Raw genomic sequence first — 18305 nt, forward strand, 5'->3', positions numbered from 1 at the left:
AATGGTAGTACTTTAGAACACATGGTTCAGGTAACTCCTCTGTGTTGAATGAGTTTATGACATAAAAGACTAACGTTAACCAGACTACATATTTAGCTGTAGCCAGTTTTACCAAGAAAAAACAATTAAGTATTCTGAGCTGTTTTCTGGACAGGGCAACAAGCAGGTGTACCAAACAAGTATTTCCTTAGATGAAAGCTGACAGGTGGTTGAAATTTTAGGGCCTTCTTTCCTCTTCTTGATGCTCCTATTAAATAACGTTTAATACAAGCTCTGTGGGTATCATGGGAAGGACAAGAACCTAAAGCCATTTTTCTTTACACTTGATCTATGCTCGTTCTCCGGAAAATACTGAAGTTCATAAAGTCTCTGGGAAAACTTAATGGTATTACAGTTGACTAAACTAATTCTTCATCCTTACAAAGCAAACTCTTCCCTCAGTTTTCGACGATACTGCTTCTTTGGTTTCATTGTGTTGAAGTAAGCTAATTTTATAACATCAGGCCACACTGCTGGACAAGGACTTCCGCAAATTCGGCTGTACCAAAAAGAAAGGAAAAAAGGGTATGAGATCCAAAGCCACAAGTGAGCACAGCTGTAATTTTTGTTCTTGCAAGTACAGTGAAAACAAGAACAATTTTCAATTTTCATGTTCAGGTTATTTTTAGCTAAAATTTCTCCACTGTCAAATGCCCAACACCATTAAATAATGGTGAATTGTCTACAAATGGTGATCACGCCACACAGACTAAACTTACTGTTTCTGCCTCAGTCCAGCCCAAACATCCTCTACACCAATGTTTTCCAAAATGTAATCAACTACATCTGAAGAGTTCTCCAGATATCTGACTAGAAAAACTGGACAGCCCACATTTAGAGTAACTTTTATGTCCTTAGCTCCCAATGCCACTGAAGAAAGATATACCAAATAGGTGAAAAAGCAGTTTTCACTGAGAATTTATTTAATGCTGAAGACATAAGAAAAAAAAAACCAAATAATCAAGTAAGTCCTAAAGGCATAAACCACTATACAGAGAAAACCTCTGTATTTTTTACTTCAGTTATGAGTTCTATGCCTCAAGCCTCATCTACCTCCAGAAATGGAGCTGCCAATACTCTTATGCCCTACATTCCATCCCCATCCTTTTTTCCAATAGCTAAGTACAAATTGATCAACACGACACTTCTGAGCAGAACTAATATGGTGTTTCCATAAATGCAAGGTTTCAAAATCTCATGCAGACAGTCATAAAAGGACATTTTGCAAATACTTTTCCCTAGTTCAGCTGTCCTTTTCATAAGATTTAAATGGTTAGTGTAAGAGACCTAATGATTTATGCCCCAGGTGCTATGCCAGTCAATCTGACTTTACACTGGTTGGTGTATGTAATTTTCAGGAGGGAGAATAAAAATAATGAATCTTCTACTATCAGAATGTACTTCACCTCTATCTTTGATAAATTTTGAAAAGATAAATGTAGAATTTTTGGCTGTAACACAATCACAGCAGAGACGTTCATAAAACTGATATGTTCGAACAGCAAAAAATGCATAGCATCAGTGAAGACAAGAAATTAGCTACAAATAGAAGCTTCCAGCAGGAGGACATCACAAAGTTTTAGTTTTGTACCAGAGGTAAAACACAAAGAAAAACTTTGAATTACTCATTCTCATGTGCCTCAATGCCATCTAGTGCTCAAAAACAAAAATTCCCAAACTCGTGAGTTTAATTCTTCTTATGCCAAAACTGACCACTGATCTGCTCTGCACCAGCTAAAACCTTGATTTATTCAGGCCAGCTAATAACACATTACACAGAAGCATGCTACTGTTCAATCTGTTTTGAAAAACATGTCAGTAAATAACTTTGTAATATTTTTTAGTAAGTTAATTTGACCATTTACTGTTCGCTTTCTGTAAGTTCTGTAAGACTCACCCCCTTTTCCCCTTATTTCTAGGAAGATCACCTCTCTTTATTTATAATGTCAATTATGATATCAGAGTCAAGAGCAGATTTTGCTTGCTGAATAAAGGGAAAGAAAAAGATGTTCTGGTTCCACTATGTTAAATACTTATCATTCTATGATTTATTGAGAACAAGGAAAGAAACAGAATTTTTATGTCCACCAAATGTCTGGCAGTTTTTAAAGGAACAGAAATATTCCCACAAAAGTAATAAGGCTAAGGTGTGTACATGGTAGGCTTGAAACAAGAACTCATGGCCAGCAGCATGCCAAAAACCTGTTCCTCCCAAATCCCACTTGTCCTTATTATTGTCCATGTCCTCATTCTGATCTGCTGCAAGCAAGCTGCAACATCATCTTAAAAATTACAGGCATTTTGATTACTCTCTCTTTACAATTTCAGTAATAGGCAACTCCAGCTACTCTACAAAATCCCATCTTACTGGTCAATGGTATATTGCTAAGAATACAGAACACTCACAAAAAATCCTTCATGTCTGTGCCAATGTCACTTGTGTGAAATGCCCGTCAAAACCTCTAACATCTCACTCGGGGCAGTAACTGACCACTTGCAAGTATTTGCAGTGCATTATCTCAGAACACTAAGAAAAGAAACCTGTCAGTTTATGAAGCATCTATGTAGCAGTGCTTGCTAGTTACCTTATGAGTTCCAGTTGAGCAAGTTCTTGATTTGCTTGAAATATTGGCTTTTTTGTAAAAAGTTCACCCAGGATACAGCTGTAAAACAGTTTTGCAAAATTCCATCATTACGGCTTTCAGGACAGAATGACAGAAGCTTTAAAATTTATTTCTGGCTTGTTTTTATCCTTGCTAGGCTTCTATCCAAACTCTTACCCACAGCTCCAGACATCAATAGCTGGTGTGTATCTTTCTTCCCCAAGGAGAAGTTCAGGAGGCCGATACCATAATGTAATAACTTTGTTGGTATATGGTCGGCTGTTGGAAGGAGGAAAAAGAGAGAACTATCATTTTAGTACAATCACACTTCTAAAAAAATGATACCTTAAGGACTTTACTTCTGTGATGCTGTTCAAGAACAGTACAACCTTCCACTCTCTTTTTAGTCCAGCAAAGCTGTAACTGCACAAAAGAAACACAACTACCTGATGAAGGCTACAAACAGTCAGATTGAAGATATAAATAATAATAATCCCACAGCCACGTTGATGCTATGTGAATAGTGTATCTCCATTATTATTCAGAAAGTAATACTGTATATTTATTACATTGCTAGTCATTTCAGGAGCAGGACTCACTTAGATAAAACCAGTAACTTTCATGCACCTATTGGCTATTACCAAACTAAATATAGGACCTCTACAAGCACTTTAAAAAGAAGGAAAAAATCACTTTTCTCTTTAAGTATGAACAAAACAGATAAAAGCCTCTTTCTGTAACTGCATCATTCCAATTTTGATTCCAAAGCTTGGAATGCTTCTAGTATCTTCCTATATTTCACAACATCTTTAATTCTCCACAGCTCTAACCAGAAATTTTGGTCACTGTGAATAATCCTTTCCATCCTCCCACTAAAGCAAAGATTTCTACTAATGCAGACACACTTTTTTTTTTTTTTTTTGTGCACAGGCTGAACTACAGCATCAACAGTTCAAAATAGAAAGCAGAAAAGATGTTTGATGTTGGTTTCGTTTCAACCAGGGTGCTTTAAAAGTGATTCCAGAATTCTTTCAGTTTTCTTCAGTTTTTCACTAGCTGAAACATTTTTTTCAGTTACCAACACGAGGTAACTCCAAACAGAAAGTAACAATAAGTATGAACAACCACAGAATGAAACCTAACAAGCTCTTATAGTATTCTCAGTAGTACAGGTATCACTTTTGTAAAATCATCCAAGTCCTTTTTCATTAAGGCACACTCCAATTCCTTTTTAAAAGGTAGCATGTTTTTGGAAACAATTCCATCATTTATCATATTTATCTCTGAAGCAAACATTCCCTGTGAAATGTTTACATGGTATGGACTATCTCTACAGATACATTGCTCATATGTATTAGTATATGGTGGTTTTTATTTGAACACTTGTCTTGTCATGCAATCTGTCATACCTCCTACTCCAAACATGTTAAATCTACCAGAATAACATTTAAAGGAGCCCAACTACAACAACCAAATAGGAATGAACTTAAACTTTTATTTCCTCCCCATTATGCCCCTACTAAGTTCTGTACCCTTTCAAACAGTATTAAACTCTAAACAACAGTAAACCAAATGCAAAGTACATGAATTAAAAAACAGCAGCTATTATACACTTGGTGATATACATTTATTATATCTGTTACTGCAGGTCAGAAGGAAAACGAATGACAAAAGAATTGCCAAAAATCTGCTGAGATTCTAATTATTCTCCTATGTTCAACGGGCAATTCTATTAGCTAGCTTAATTAAATCTTAATCTTGGTGTCATTTATGCATAATGGCATAATAATGTTGCTGTTTCATGTACAGTAAAATGGATTATTGGCATTATAAGGACACTGGACCGTTAATCCTTAATGAACAGTGAGTTTTACAAAGAAAATTTATAATTATTTAAAAACAGACATTAAAAAAACCCAAGCAAAACAGTAAACCAGAGGAAAAAAACCCATTAGGCCAGTTTGATGCATGTTGAAACAAGAAGGTAGGATAACATCCTTTTATTATTAAGTACATCCAAACAAAAAAAATAATTAGCTGGCAGATGCTTAAGATTATTTCACTTTGCTATTACACTCAACAGTTTTCATAACTGTACTTAAGCATATTTTTCTGAAATAAGAGTTCTGAGACAATAGCTCAGTGAAACTAATGCTAACACATTTATCAACAACATAAGAGCTGTGTAGAAAACAAACCCATAAAGGTAACATTATGGATATTATTTCTTAAATTAGACATGCAGAAATCAAAGTAAGGTCAGGTATCCAAACATCTCTGTATCTAACCACCTCATGGACATATTACTGTAGTGAACATTCAGCCTGGATTTTGAAAAGTCAGTTCCACATGACAAATACTACATTACAAAGTAAATATTGAGGTTCCTAATCATAAAAAACTGTGCACCTGTTTCCTGGAGTATGAGCATAATGAAGCCAAGAACAACAGAAGCACAAGTCACAAGAAGTTTCAGAATAACTTTTATTTAAACTTGTATCTCTGTTTCCAGCAGATTCAACAGCACTGACTGCCTAAAGAATACAATGAACCTCTTGAAATGTAAAGGCAAATCTTACACAAAAGTAATGCTTAGTAATGCTTACTGAATAGGAGCTGTATGATACTTTGTGCCAGCCAAAAAAAAAAAAAAAAACCAACATTTCCCTAAATAACATCTTTGGTATACTAACAGAAGAAATATACCTCAGGTTTACAGGACCAGAAACTTAGGAGTGTAAGTTAATTTCCAATCAATATATGGCCAGTCTCTACCATTATTTATCCAGAACACCTGGAAAAGCAATACACCTGCACAAAGAGACTTTTGTGGTTTTATGCTGTATAAGACAACATGTATTTCTTTCACTTTCCTAAGCAATTACTTGTCTTACAGTACAGTAACATTTCCTCTAAACCAAACAGTCTTCTGTCCCTCACAATAGTTAAGCAAAAAGATTAAACTTCTGAATGCTTTTTCACAGTGTAATTGTATCTTACCTTTCTTCTGAGTTGTACAGCCGAGCAAGCCCAAAATCAGCGAGCTTTATCTGCCCTCTGGTGGAAAAAGCAAAGAATTATTTAGTGGTTAATCCTGTTAAGCTTTCTTCCCCCAAAATCAGGTAAAGTTTAAGACTGAAACAGCTGTGATCTTCACCAAACCACATTAATGAAGAGGCAATGCTCTGCTATCTCTGCATCTCTTCAGTAAACAGTATGCTAACTCACTGAATAGCAAAGACAAGTGAACAAAATTGAGTATGCTTATCAAATGGCATTTACATTACTGGATGATAGTAAAAATTTACGTCTATACCATAAAATATTCCAGTCAGTAACTCTGCACAAAAAAACTGAGGGAAGAAACTGCTATTTTCTCAGGCCTTATTGCTAGCATGAGCACTTGTACAACAAACAATTATCAGCGGTCATACTTCCTTCTAGGAAGCCATCAAAGCCCTGTTCTGTGCTTGAACATTTTAAATACAGCCTTTATATCAGGGTGACTGACCAGATATTTTATCAGCAACCAACTTGCTGAATAACATAACCCCTAGCCCATTCCTGAGGTTTTCCACATATGAGGGGAAGAGTAGAAGATACAGAGCTCCTGCCTGCTAGTTCCAACAGCTAAAAGGCACTGCTCTATGACCAGAAACTCCCACTACTTGTAACGTTTGGATGATTTAAACAGAAAGATATCTGCAAGCTTCTCTAAATGAATGTTGGATTGTTATATGTGGTTTTCCCTTTCTGTACTGATGAACTTTAATAACTCCCATCACTTTCAAATACATGCTATTTAATCAAATAATGGCAAGATTTGCTGCTGGTATGACAATTTTGTGGTAACAGCACATACATGACCATTTTGTGATGATACCATATACACGTTATAGTTTCCATCCACTTTCCTCCTCAGACCTTCAGACCTTTACTCTAACTTCTTGGAAAACACCCATAAACAAAGAAATGTTCCCCTTTTACATGCTTATTTCTGAGAACGTATTTGTAGAAGATTATTTGTATTTGCTCAAAAATTCGTTGAAGTTGCCTATGTAAAAGATACATAACCCACATGTTTGGACTCAGGCTGTAACTAGTAATAGGATTTTTGAAACACTGGCTTAAAAAATCATTCAGATCTACTACCATGTTTTTCTGCTGCTGGTGGAAAAACTTAAGGATGCTCAGACGCTGTTCTAGGGGGGGAAAACCCAACAATACAACCTGGATTGAAGAACACAGTAAAATAACAAGTTCCTCCTCTACCATAAGGCACTCTTCTCCACTTTCAGCTTCTGAGTTCCCAAAGATGCACACAGAAACACTAATGGAGATCAGCAGACAATAGGATTAAGTGTGTGGGCACAGTGAGTAATGGGGAGGAACGTGTACATCTGTTTAAGAATCTGTATCATAATCTGACAAGGCTGCAGTAGGATGCAGATTTGAAAGCAGTCAAGTGTTAATTCACTCTAAGAGAAAAGGGAGGAAGAAATAGCAAATTTAATTTGGAGAAAGCTGGGAGAAAACTAGGCCTATCAAAATAGACCCTTGATCAAATTTGCCCAGTATTTCATCTCCAACAGCAGCAGTAGATTTTTAGGAAGAATATGTGAACTCATTCCCTTTGGGGCTCATCTTCCTCATACCTAATCACTACCCACAATCATTGTGTTAAGGATGCTAAAACAGGGATCTCTGTCCAGCCCCATCAGCCTGTGTTAATGATCTTATCCTTGAATGTATCTCATCTTTTTTGGAGACTCCTGACACTACCCAGAAAACTTCCTGTGACAACAAATCCCAGAAGCTGACTACCTACTCTTTTTTCTTAAGTATACCTTTTTTTGCTGTTATAAACCTTGCTCTTATGTTGCTCCCTGGATTTAGTACTCCAGGCTATGATGCACAACAGTTGGCAATGAAGTCATCCATTATTCTCACACTAGCTTTTTATTTGTAACTGCTGCTGCACACTGAAAACACCACACTTAGTAATATGATTTGTAATTATCATGTATTAAAGTAGTAAGAAACAAATTATTCTTCCTGTTTGATGATAGCAATAACTGCAAGTTAAGGCATGTTTGAATATGCCTAATCAAATACTCTTTTAAAGCATTATCCTGACTGATGACAACGAGGACCTCAGCACTGTCATGAAGAACCAGCCTAGCCACTCTGCGATCTTGAAATGAGATGGCAGAAAGAATACATTTCAAACACTTACATCCTACAATTCTGTTTTAATATATTTAAACTCAGATAATTTTCCCCCATACTCTGACTTAGCAGGATTAAAATTGAATCTTTTTTAACACAGATTAAGTTTAATGCACAACTGCAAGTTCCCAAGTTAAGCGGGAGCATTACTGAATTAGTATTTTGCAACTGATTTTAAAGAAACGAGGCAATTTGGAAAATAAGTTTTGCTAATGACTCCAACCAGGTGAACTGCAAAGACTGAAATAACGATTTAAAGATGTTGTTAGCATACAATTTTTGTTACATACTTTTAAGTAATATCCATACCTATTATTTAGTAGAATGTTTGAACATTTGATATCTCTGTGCAAAAAGTTCTTCTTGTGGCAATAGGCCAAGCCCTCCATCAGCTGTCTCATAAAAGATTTAATATGGTTTTCATTAAAATGAACCAAACCAGATTCCAGCAGTCCCATCAAGTCATGGTCCATATATTCAAACACCAGGTAAAATGCACCTACAAAAAGAAAGGAAAAGGGTAGGAGAAACAGACAGAAAAACTGATTTAACAGCAGTCGAAATAATTGCTGTTGCCTACTTTTTGAAATCAGAAGCGTTTTTCATACAACTACTTAGATTTTCTGCAGTATTTATAGCTGTATCTCATGTCCAATGAAATATAGTACTTTAAAAACTTTTAATAAATTGCTGTTCGATATAAACGGTTAAACTAGTCAAACATTTGTGAAAAGAAAAATAATGTTACCACATGGTGCTTTAGTCTAGATAAACACGTGCTCTCCCTATAGCTCTCAATCTCCATCCATTTTATTTCAAGAAAAATTAACTGTGTTATTATTACCTATGGAAGGTTTGGAGAGGAAATCTAGAAACAAAATATGTACAAGCATTATTGTGCATTATTGTTCATCTGCCATGACTCAGTGAATAAATTTTTTAAAGATTTCCATGCAACTGGGTCAGAAATAAGCTGGCCCTTCTCAAACTAGAAATACCTATAAGACAGGATAAAATGAGAAAGCAGAACTAACCTACAGCAGCTCTGCAAAGACAGACTTCATATTTTAAGTTGCCACATGCATATATTCAGCACAAGAGAATCTGGTCTTATCTCACATAGGCCTGTATAATTCTACCACTAAAGCCATTAAAGCCAAGGCTCTTTGATATGTATAAGCACTCTTCAAGAGGAAAAGTGTTGAGTGACTCAGAAGTAGCAATAACCAATCTCCAATACAACCATTCCCAGTACAATCCACCTTTTAGTTCTTCATTCTTTCCCTTCTTCACCCTGGGACACGCAGAACAGTACAGCCCCTGCAGAGTGAAGTAAGCAATGCAGAAACCAGATTCAAGCGGGTCTGTCTACCTTGCATTTCCAAAACCTCCTTAAATAAATCTTCCACTACAAATAGTTTCTACCCAACAAGAACTCATTACACGTTCTTGTTCCTAAAAAAGTTTAAACTCAGAAACTAGTGAAAGTCTTGGATCAATTATGAGAACTCAGCTTGATAGAAGCAGTACACATACACAGCCACATTCTAATGAACTGACTCCTTTTCTTGTTTAGTAGCTGAAAAGGGAAAAAAGAATGCTAGGTCCATCTGCTATTCAGGAAGAAGATTACTCATACGCTAAGGGTTAAACTTGTAACAATGATTAGCATATGTCAGCTAAAGCACAGGCCATTGCATACCTCGTTGTTTTTGACTTAGGTCTTTTTGTCCTGTTGCATATTATACAGAGGAAGAAAAAAATACTCATTATAAAATACCCCTGCAGAGGGGGTGAAACAGGAGGTGAATCAAGCAGGTGCAACACAATCCCACTCACTTCACAAGGAGAAAGGGAAGTATTAAAGTCTATAAAAGTATAGAAAGTCTGCTGTGTTACTATTTGCATAACTGAGTTCACCAATCTAGTTCACCGGTTTAATATGGAAAAGCACAGAGGCTCCTAATCTTGGTATTTTCAAATAGATAGCTGGCAATCTGCTGTTAGATCTACTTCAGTGATGACTGAAGTATGAGCCATGACATATTTTTAAATGCCTCAAAACAAAACACCTGATATTAGTACTGCAGTATAAGAAAAACCTAGATGTGCCCTTCAGAGGATGTTGGCTCAACAAAACTGAATGAACACCAGTGAATCTTGGTACCTTCTTGCTCTGTACAAGGGAAAGTTAACTCTGCCCTGGCAGCTGGCTGCATGTGTGTATAAGACAAGGAGAAAGATTGACTGTAGAACTGTTTAGTGAGACCAGCTGAACAGAGACCTCTTGTTTATATGCAAAGCAGGATCCATGCCTTGAGCAACTTCCTGCTCCGTCACTAACTCCCAGGATTTTTTCACTGCTATTTATGCACTATAACCAGCAATCACAATTGGTACCCTCATGCAAGAAGGACAGTTGACAATAGAGAAGATTCATAAACAAAGTAGAGTAGTACCTGGAAGGTGACACCTGATTATTTACATTCTCTGCAATTCTTAAAAGAAAACATACACTAAAACAAGATAAATGCTACATATTCCTTCCTTATGAGATCAAGAGCAAATGTAGAGATTCATTACACTTGTGCATTCTTGCCTATTTCCTAACTACATGTTATTAAAATTTGTTTTAAAAATAAAAACTGGTAAAATCTTCATTTAGTATGAGAAAATATGAAAATCAGTCTATTAATCTTGGCAATCTTACCATTCAAGCCTGATTTTCAGTATTATTCAAGCTATCAAGCAAACTGAAGTGGAACTCCTGTTAATTTATTCCTAGACAAACATGGTGCCCTTTTCTGACAGAGATCTGTAGTTTCTGCCAACAAAATCCTTACATTATTCCACCCGGTAATTTCAAATTTTCATCGCTTTTCATCACACTGGGGGAGGATTTGATCCTCCATAACAGGGAAAGCAGCTAGTCATTTAGGAAGAAGGAATAGTTATTGAAGACACCACAAATGAACTATGCACAGGCAGAAGTCTGCTTGCTACAGCTTAGTCTGAGTTCAAGTTCACAGCATACTTTAGTTCTATCAAAACAAATGCCACACAAATATCCATTTCTCAAAAAAGGAAAACACAGCAGAAAAAAACCAATAGTTACTTCTTTTATGAGGGCAAAACATTTTATAACTTGGAGGTTACATTTTAAAATGATGGTTTTTGCTTGATGCTAGCTTTGCCCAGTTCTCATTCTGGGAAGTAGTGCCATAAGAACACCTAAAGCACTCTCACAGTAAAGTGCATGCAATTCAAGTGAACTCAGCATTACTTACTTGACTTTAAAGCTCCTCATCTTACTGCTCTTGGGTTAGAGACCTGCACTTCCCACCTGTGGGGTGGGAGAAAGCCTAGTCCATTTCCACACTCTGCAACAAAGCACGAACAGAAGTGCAGAAGGGTTGTGTCCTGGGTGGCCCATTTCTTTCACTAACACCATGAAGTTCATCTACTGAGATAATCAGAAACCCTAATGTTACTACATGTTGACAGAGCAGCAGCTCTGTCAGCATCCCTATTTCTGAATATGGGATAAGAGAGAGCAGCTGAATCTATTAAGGAGGTACACAATAAATAAAGGAGATACAAATGGATGAAAATAATCCTCACCTTACTCCTTTTGATTGCCCTTGGAAAAATGCACCTTTCTAACCATTTTGTCAGTTAAGACTGATGGGGTTCAGCAAGTGAGATATCAATTTAGACTAATTAAAGGATTAACACATCTCTTCCTCTTGGTCATGTGTTTCAGTTCATGGAGATCTAACAAAAGCAGTTTCCTAACACAAAATAAGCTCAGGTATAATGCAGTAAAGGTTTGCATACAAGAAAGCTAGCTCAACAAAACATGGCACTAATGATCTGCAAAAAACAGTGGATTTTCTGAGAGGCCAAAATATGCTAACAAAACATGCTTTGCATTTTTGTGACACAGGCAGGCTCTGGATTTCTTTGGAGTGTCTTCAAATCACACAGATCCAACAAAACAGGACACCGTTTGTTCTTAAAGATACAAGTATTTCGGACTGGGAGGGGAGGGTGGTGGTGCAGGGGAGAATGATCCAAAAGCCCCCATAGATTATGTCTTTTAAACAAGCTTTTTCCAAATGTAATTCAGAGGAAAGGTGTTCAGTGTTTCTCAAAATGTCTGATTAGATAGAGATGTGAGGACCCAGGAGACCAGAAAGGCCTTATTACATGCAAATTTAAATTCAATTCTAGTATAAATGCATTACAATAGTATCTTGAAATACAGAAATGCTTTAAAGAAACTCCAGTATCCCTGCCTAGTTCAATGCATAGTACGTACAATGCTGAGTTGTGAAACATGTTTTCAACATTTGTTCTGTACTCCGTTTTCAAAATGAAAACTACAGCAGGTTTTAATTTTGCTACAAAGCCTTTTCCAGCTTCTTCTATGCAATACATAGATTATTCTTACTGTTGATTGATTAAATATAATAAGATTACATTTACTATTTTATTTCCTTAGCATTTCTCTTCCAGTACTCATGATATACTATTCCAAGAGTTTTATGCAGGATTTTATCAACCACAATCTGAAAACTAAAGAAGAAATTGCCTACCAATTCCTTAAAGTTCCTTACACTTAAATTCCTTAAAGTTCCTTCAAGAGACAATTGTCTTTTTATTTGACTTAGGTTTTATTAATCTATTTTCTGATTGCCAGAACAACAAATATATCCATAGCTGCTGAATTAATCCCTTAAGACTTAAGAAAACATTGCTGCTATACTACTTTTGTACATTTTCACACAATATTAAATTTCTATTTAATGACAGTGTTATTCTCCCCTTTCAAGTTCAACTGCATTTTCCTCTTGCAGGAACTCCACATATGTTCTGAAACATTTGTAGTTTGTATCCAAGAACATACAGAAGCCCTGGGAGTAAATACTCTCCTTGTTTTATCACGTAATACAGGGAAATAAGGAAAAAAACCCAAACAACTAAACCAAAACCAAAAACTTAAAGCAGACCAAAAAAAAAAATCTTTCATTAAAAATTTGAAATTTTTCTCCCTTTGAAATGGAACAAGTTAAAAAGTCACACAATTAGGTCTGCGCTTATTCCAGACCAAACCCCAGTACAGCACACACAAATAGGAAGCACCACTCAAGCAGTCACACTATTCCTGATCACTTAGCTCTAGCATGAAAACTATTTAGGGTAAGTTTCTATCAGCTGTTTTGGGAGCAGCAAGGCAAGCTGTAGAGCATTAGAGGTTTCTGAAATTCACACCTCTGCTTTTACTCAACTTCCTAGGAAACACAGACAAAACCAGCTACCATGCAACATTGAGTACATGACTGATGTCACAGACTCCTTCCAAACCACAAGATTTCAGAATAAGTACTACTTGACAGCTGTGAGAAAGTAACCTGTCAGTCATTTTACAACATACTGCAGTCAGTGTCCTCCTGTACTACAGTACTGTCAATATAAATACCAATTTCAAGCCCAAAAAGTTTGCTGATTTGTACTGCAAATCAATTCAAAATTTAATCTAAAGTAAACTTAGATCTTAAAATTATAGAAACACACACACAAACAGGCAATTCACACACACAAAAAAAAAAAAAAAAAACCAACAAAAAAAAAAACCAACCAGAAAAAAACCCTTAAGCTGCAATGTGAATCAGATCTTTTATTATTGGTCTCCATGCAAAGTTTTACATCCTCCCTCAGATTAGCAAACATACCTGTCCCAGTCAAAAGGTCAAAAGGAGGAAGGTATGTCAGGCTGTACACTTACTGTGTTTACATTCACAGCAACAAAAACTAAATCATGCATTTTCCATCTGTTTAGTAAAAAGAGATCATGTCAATCCCATAGCTAGACTGTTGAGCACTTGCAAACATCTCCCAGCTGTTAGAGGCAACTGAGAACTGAAGAAGCATCTCAAAGTAAAAAGACATACACCAAAGTCATATAAATTATACACACACAAAGGAAAAATACCAAAACTGACAACAGCTCAAATTTAGAAAGCATTTTCTCAATAATTCATTTTATAACTGATAAGGTGGCTCAACACACAAAAGACTGAATACAACCTCAGAGTCATAAGCTCCCATCATTAAGTTTGGGTGTTCACCTATCTGCCTCTGAATGATAGGTAGGTGAGAAAAGCCTACACAAGTAACATATAAAATGAATACACCTTGTGGCCACACCTAACATATGTTTTATCTATCAGGATTGTGCCTGAGAATCAAGATGTTACATTACTAACCAGTAATCAGTAATGCCATTCTCCAACTTCGTCATCAAGCACATCTCACATATAATAAAGATTGCAAAGTGAACAACTTCTGATCCTCAGCAGACAGACCCATGCATCACCCACTCTGTTTTGTATATACCCAATTTATACAAACAATTATGCTGCCTAAGGTGCTGACTTCCACTGATGGAGGGAAATGCACTTAGAAAATTTGTAACACACTGCTCCAATGTGTTACACTTCTTTTGCAAACAGTTAGAGAAAGAATAAACCCAAAACTATCTATCAAAGCTGTTCATGTCTTTAAATTTATAGTCCAAGCTGGCCAAGATACAACACAGATATAATTTCTTCCATTTTCTTTGTTGAAAATATTGAGACAAGCTTTAATATGGGGAACAAGTAATCCTCTCTCTTCCAGACTTTTGAGTATGCCACTTTTAAAAACATGTAAGGCAGCTCAAAATATCAGGAAAAAGTTGCACAAGCCAAGCTATTGCTGGCTTGCAGTGCAACGTTACTATCTTAGTATCCTTAAATCAAGTACTGTAAAGTGGGCCCAACACTCACATTATTGTCAGAAAACTGAATGTACTGTATATTAAACTACTGAGATCCAACCAAAAAAAACCCCCACACTCCCTTAAGTGAAAAAGCAGATGAGTACTATGTCAGGATATGATACACAGCCTTAGAAACAAAATTAACTTCACTCATAATAACTAGAAAAACATGTGATAGCAAAATGTTCTTATTCCCTACTCTTCTAAGTGCGGTATCAGCAGGGTTTTCCAAGTCATATTTCAAAGCTATGGTAAACACGTATTATACATTAAGCATAAGCATGTTCATTATATAGGCAAAACACCCTGCTTTTACTCTAACCTCTGCCTCTTGTAAGATATCACTACCACTTTTCTAATGGTTCCTTGTTAAGTAACCTACTTTTGTATTTGCAACACTTTACTGTGAAAATGACCAAACTTCCTCCCACTTGCATTCATTCTCTGCACAGACTACAATTTGGCCACAACTCAGCTATAAATCCCTATCTCACAATGAACTACTCATTAGAGAAATACGGAATACAGTGCCTGAAAAAAACACACAACTTCCTTATTTTCACAGAGAAGTTTTAACAGCAGTCTCATTGTCCTGCTAATGTTTTCAAGAAGCTATCAGAACTTAGTCAACTATCAGAAATTAATTCTATTCTAGCAGAATAGAACAGAATTCTTCTCCAGAGAAACCCCTGCCCTTGTAAATTTTCAGAAAATGTAATATACTGTTAAAAAAAACCAAGAAATTAAATCAGAAGTAATATCAAAAGCACAAACACAGACTTGGACAAAAAAAAATTGAAATTTACTATTCAATTCTAAACACAACACTAAACAGAAAGAAAGAAAACTCATTAATGAGTCATTATGTATTTAGTCAATACTCAGAGTGGTCTCATTACCCAAGTAGGTTACACCTAATTAAAACTTAGTGCAAGATTCTCATATAAAGACTAAACTGGATGTTGCAGACTGTCAGGATTTTGAGTGGGGCCTGACCGCTGAACCTGCACAACTCTTGAGAAACTCTTGCTAGATACTTCCCACTTTTAAGCATGTCAGTGCTGTACATACTTCAAGGTATTATACTCTCCAAAGATGCTAGGAAAAAAACCCAAACGAATTCCTGCTTCATATCCACCTTCTGAATGATCATATCACCTGGTATTGTTTCAGCTGGCCATGCAGTACACACAGCATTTTCTATCTGCACTGCTGCTGGGCATGCTGTATAGAGACTCAGGGAGGGAGAGCAGGGAAGAAGGACAGGTACCACATTCCAAACATTTTAAGCCAGCCTATGTAACAAATTGCCCACAGGACACTAAAATAGGTCCAAAATGATAGGTTTGTAACACTTAGACCTAAAATGAAATGCCTCTAGGGGCAAAATACCACTCTGGTATCAGAGGTACCAAGCAATAACACTGCATGATTTTCACTCTGTTTGCTTGAATCTCTAGACTAAGGAGGTTGAAACAATTCAAACAAGACAGACTTAAAACTGAAGGAACCAAGAGTATAAGTCTGCATGCCTTCTCTTTGGGGAAAAACACTACCACTGTACAAATCTTGCTTTTCATACTTTTAATTTACTCTTCTTCTAGCCCACAAAACACATGTGCCTAATCATCAAGAAAATAACTGAAGAACAATTAATATAAAACCGAGGCCTAAAATTAAAAACATCTCTTCAACATTCAACCTACTATACTCTAAATGGTGTGAGGAAGTACTAAAAAAATAAAAGGTTAAGAAAAGCTCACAATTAAGAGCTTCCTATTATTGCTGGCCTCCCTAATCCATGGGTATCAAGGACTCAAACATCTGTTCTTCCACAGCAAAACCACAATCAAGCAATACCTTTTTTTATCCCACAAAATATTGGCAGAAAATGTTTCTATAAGCAAAATGCATAGCTGAGATAAATAAACAACTTCTTATAGTATTTAAATCAAAATTAAAATCCCTCATCAAGCATCACAATTTGCAAACATATTTTTAATGAATCATAACTTTTAATCCAGCATAGCAGACTATCACATTAAGAACAGGTCCAGAAAGAGCAAGCCCTGTTAGCATACATACCTTTGTCCTTCTTGAAGTCTAAAGCATCTTCTTTATCTGTCACTATTTCCTTCATGTTGATAATGCTTTGATGATTAAGCTGTCGAAGAATCTTAATCTCTCGAATAGCTGTAATTGGAAACCCTTCCTTTTCATTATCCAGTCGTACTTTCTTCAGTGCTACCATTTCCCCTAAGAGAAAATTTAAATAAAAGCCATTAAGATTAGCAACCAAACCATGGGATTTAGTATTGATTTGTATGTTTGTTGTTCAAAACCCTGATGCTTGCATCAAACACTATGCTGAACAGAAATCAGCATCACATACAGAAGCAAAACTACAAATGAGAATTTTCAGCTACACACACTATAACGGCTATCCTCCTTCCTCCTGCACTACTCACTCACATATCCCAATATTCCACACCATGTCAACCAGTAAAGAGCGATTATCAGCAGCAGCTTTAGAGACAGAGGCCTGTGACTGCTCTGGATTTCTTAATGCTGCATTACCACTGGTCAGAATGCATGTATCTAGCCAGAAATACTACGCAGCTCAAGGTATGAGGCAGATGACTAAAGAGTCCTCAAATTCATCAATATACTTTCTACAAGCACAAGTGGCACTGCCATTTTTACAGTGAGGAGATTTTCCCTAACTATTTTACTGCAGGGTGGGCTGGATCAAACTGGAGTCTACAAAAATGGCAGGAGCATGATCTACTCATGATGGAGTATGTCTACAGACCATACATGCTAGTTCAATCGTTTTGTTCTTGAAATTTATTGCTGTGTCTGGGAAGTTTACTGACAGCCCAGGTATCTGTGTTAGTTCTAAAAAGTACTTACCCTACACTAACTTACACGATACACTCACAATAGATCATATTCCAGCATGACACCACATCCACTTGCTCTGAAAGCCCATTATACAGCTTCTTCTAAGGTATCTCAAAGGCCATAATGCCACTCTCCACACAGGATTTGAATCCAAAGCTAACAGATTTGCTTGCTGTATCTGTACAGACACCTTCAATGCAGAAAGCGACAACTTCTATGGGAGGGGAGGTTAAGAGATGACTGTGACGCACAAATAACCTGAAGTTTGCCAAAAAGGCAATATGGTTATGAAAGGACTAAAATGCAAATATGCAAGGAAGAGTATCTCAGGAGATCCTAACAATGATTTGCAAAAGTTCTCAAGGTAGAGGCAAAAATCTGTGACAGTTCAGTTAGAACTAAAGCTGAACTGACACAAGGACAGGTAAAGAATAAAGAAGGAATTATAATCACACTGCTTATTCTTCTGGCGATCAGAAAGAAGGAACTGAGGCTGGTATGTGCTCCAATGGGATCCAGTTACTGCTGAAGTAGAAAATGGTCCAGCATTGAAAGCATGCACAAATAAGCCAGAAGGGTAAGCAATCATGGAAAGAACTACTAACTAATCACAAAACAATCACACAGCATACAGCATATATAAGGAATTTGGATAATCTATTTAGAAGTAGTGACAATATTATGTATCCTAGTGGTGACTGCTCACT

At 36.4% G+C, this 18305-nt stretch overlaps 1 protein-coding gene across 6 annotated transcripts in view; it reads right to left on the reverse strand.

Annotated features, from left to right (window-relative positions):
• The window catches only part of CDK13 (cyclin dependent kinase 13), a 47515-nt gene that overhangs the window by 12818 nt on the left and 16392 nt on the right, over window positions 1-18305 (reverse strand). For 5 of the 6 annotated variants that reach the window (XM_071429804.1, XM_071429800.1, XM_071429803.1 and 2 more), the window contains exons 5-10: window positions 16780-16950; window positions 8181-8370; window positions 5643-5699; window positions 2820-2921; window positions 2625-2702; window positions 422-538 (exon numbers count right to left, since the gene is read on the reverse strand). In XM_071429804.1, coding sequence (XP_071285905.1) covers window positions 422-538; window positions 2625-2702; window positions 2820-2921; window positions 5643-5699; window positions 8181-8370; window positions 16780-16950 — 715 coding nt within the window. The remainder of the gene's footprint in view (window positions 1-421; window positions 539-2624; window positions 2703-2819; window positions 2922-5642; window positions 5700-8180; window positions 8371-16779; window positions 16951-18305) is intronic. The other variant, XM_071429801.1, reaches the window with a different exon arrangement.

The sequence above is a fragment of the Agelaius tricolor genome, unplaced genomic scaffold (assembly GCF_023055355.1).
Source record: "Agelaius tricolor isolate 1412-34295 unplaced genomic scaffold, bAgeTri1.0.p SCAF_6, whole genome shotgun sequence".
NCBI lineage: Eukaryota > Metazoa > Chordata > Aves > Passeriformes > Icteridae > Agelaius > Agelaius tricolor.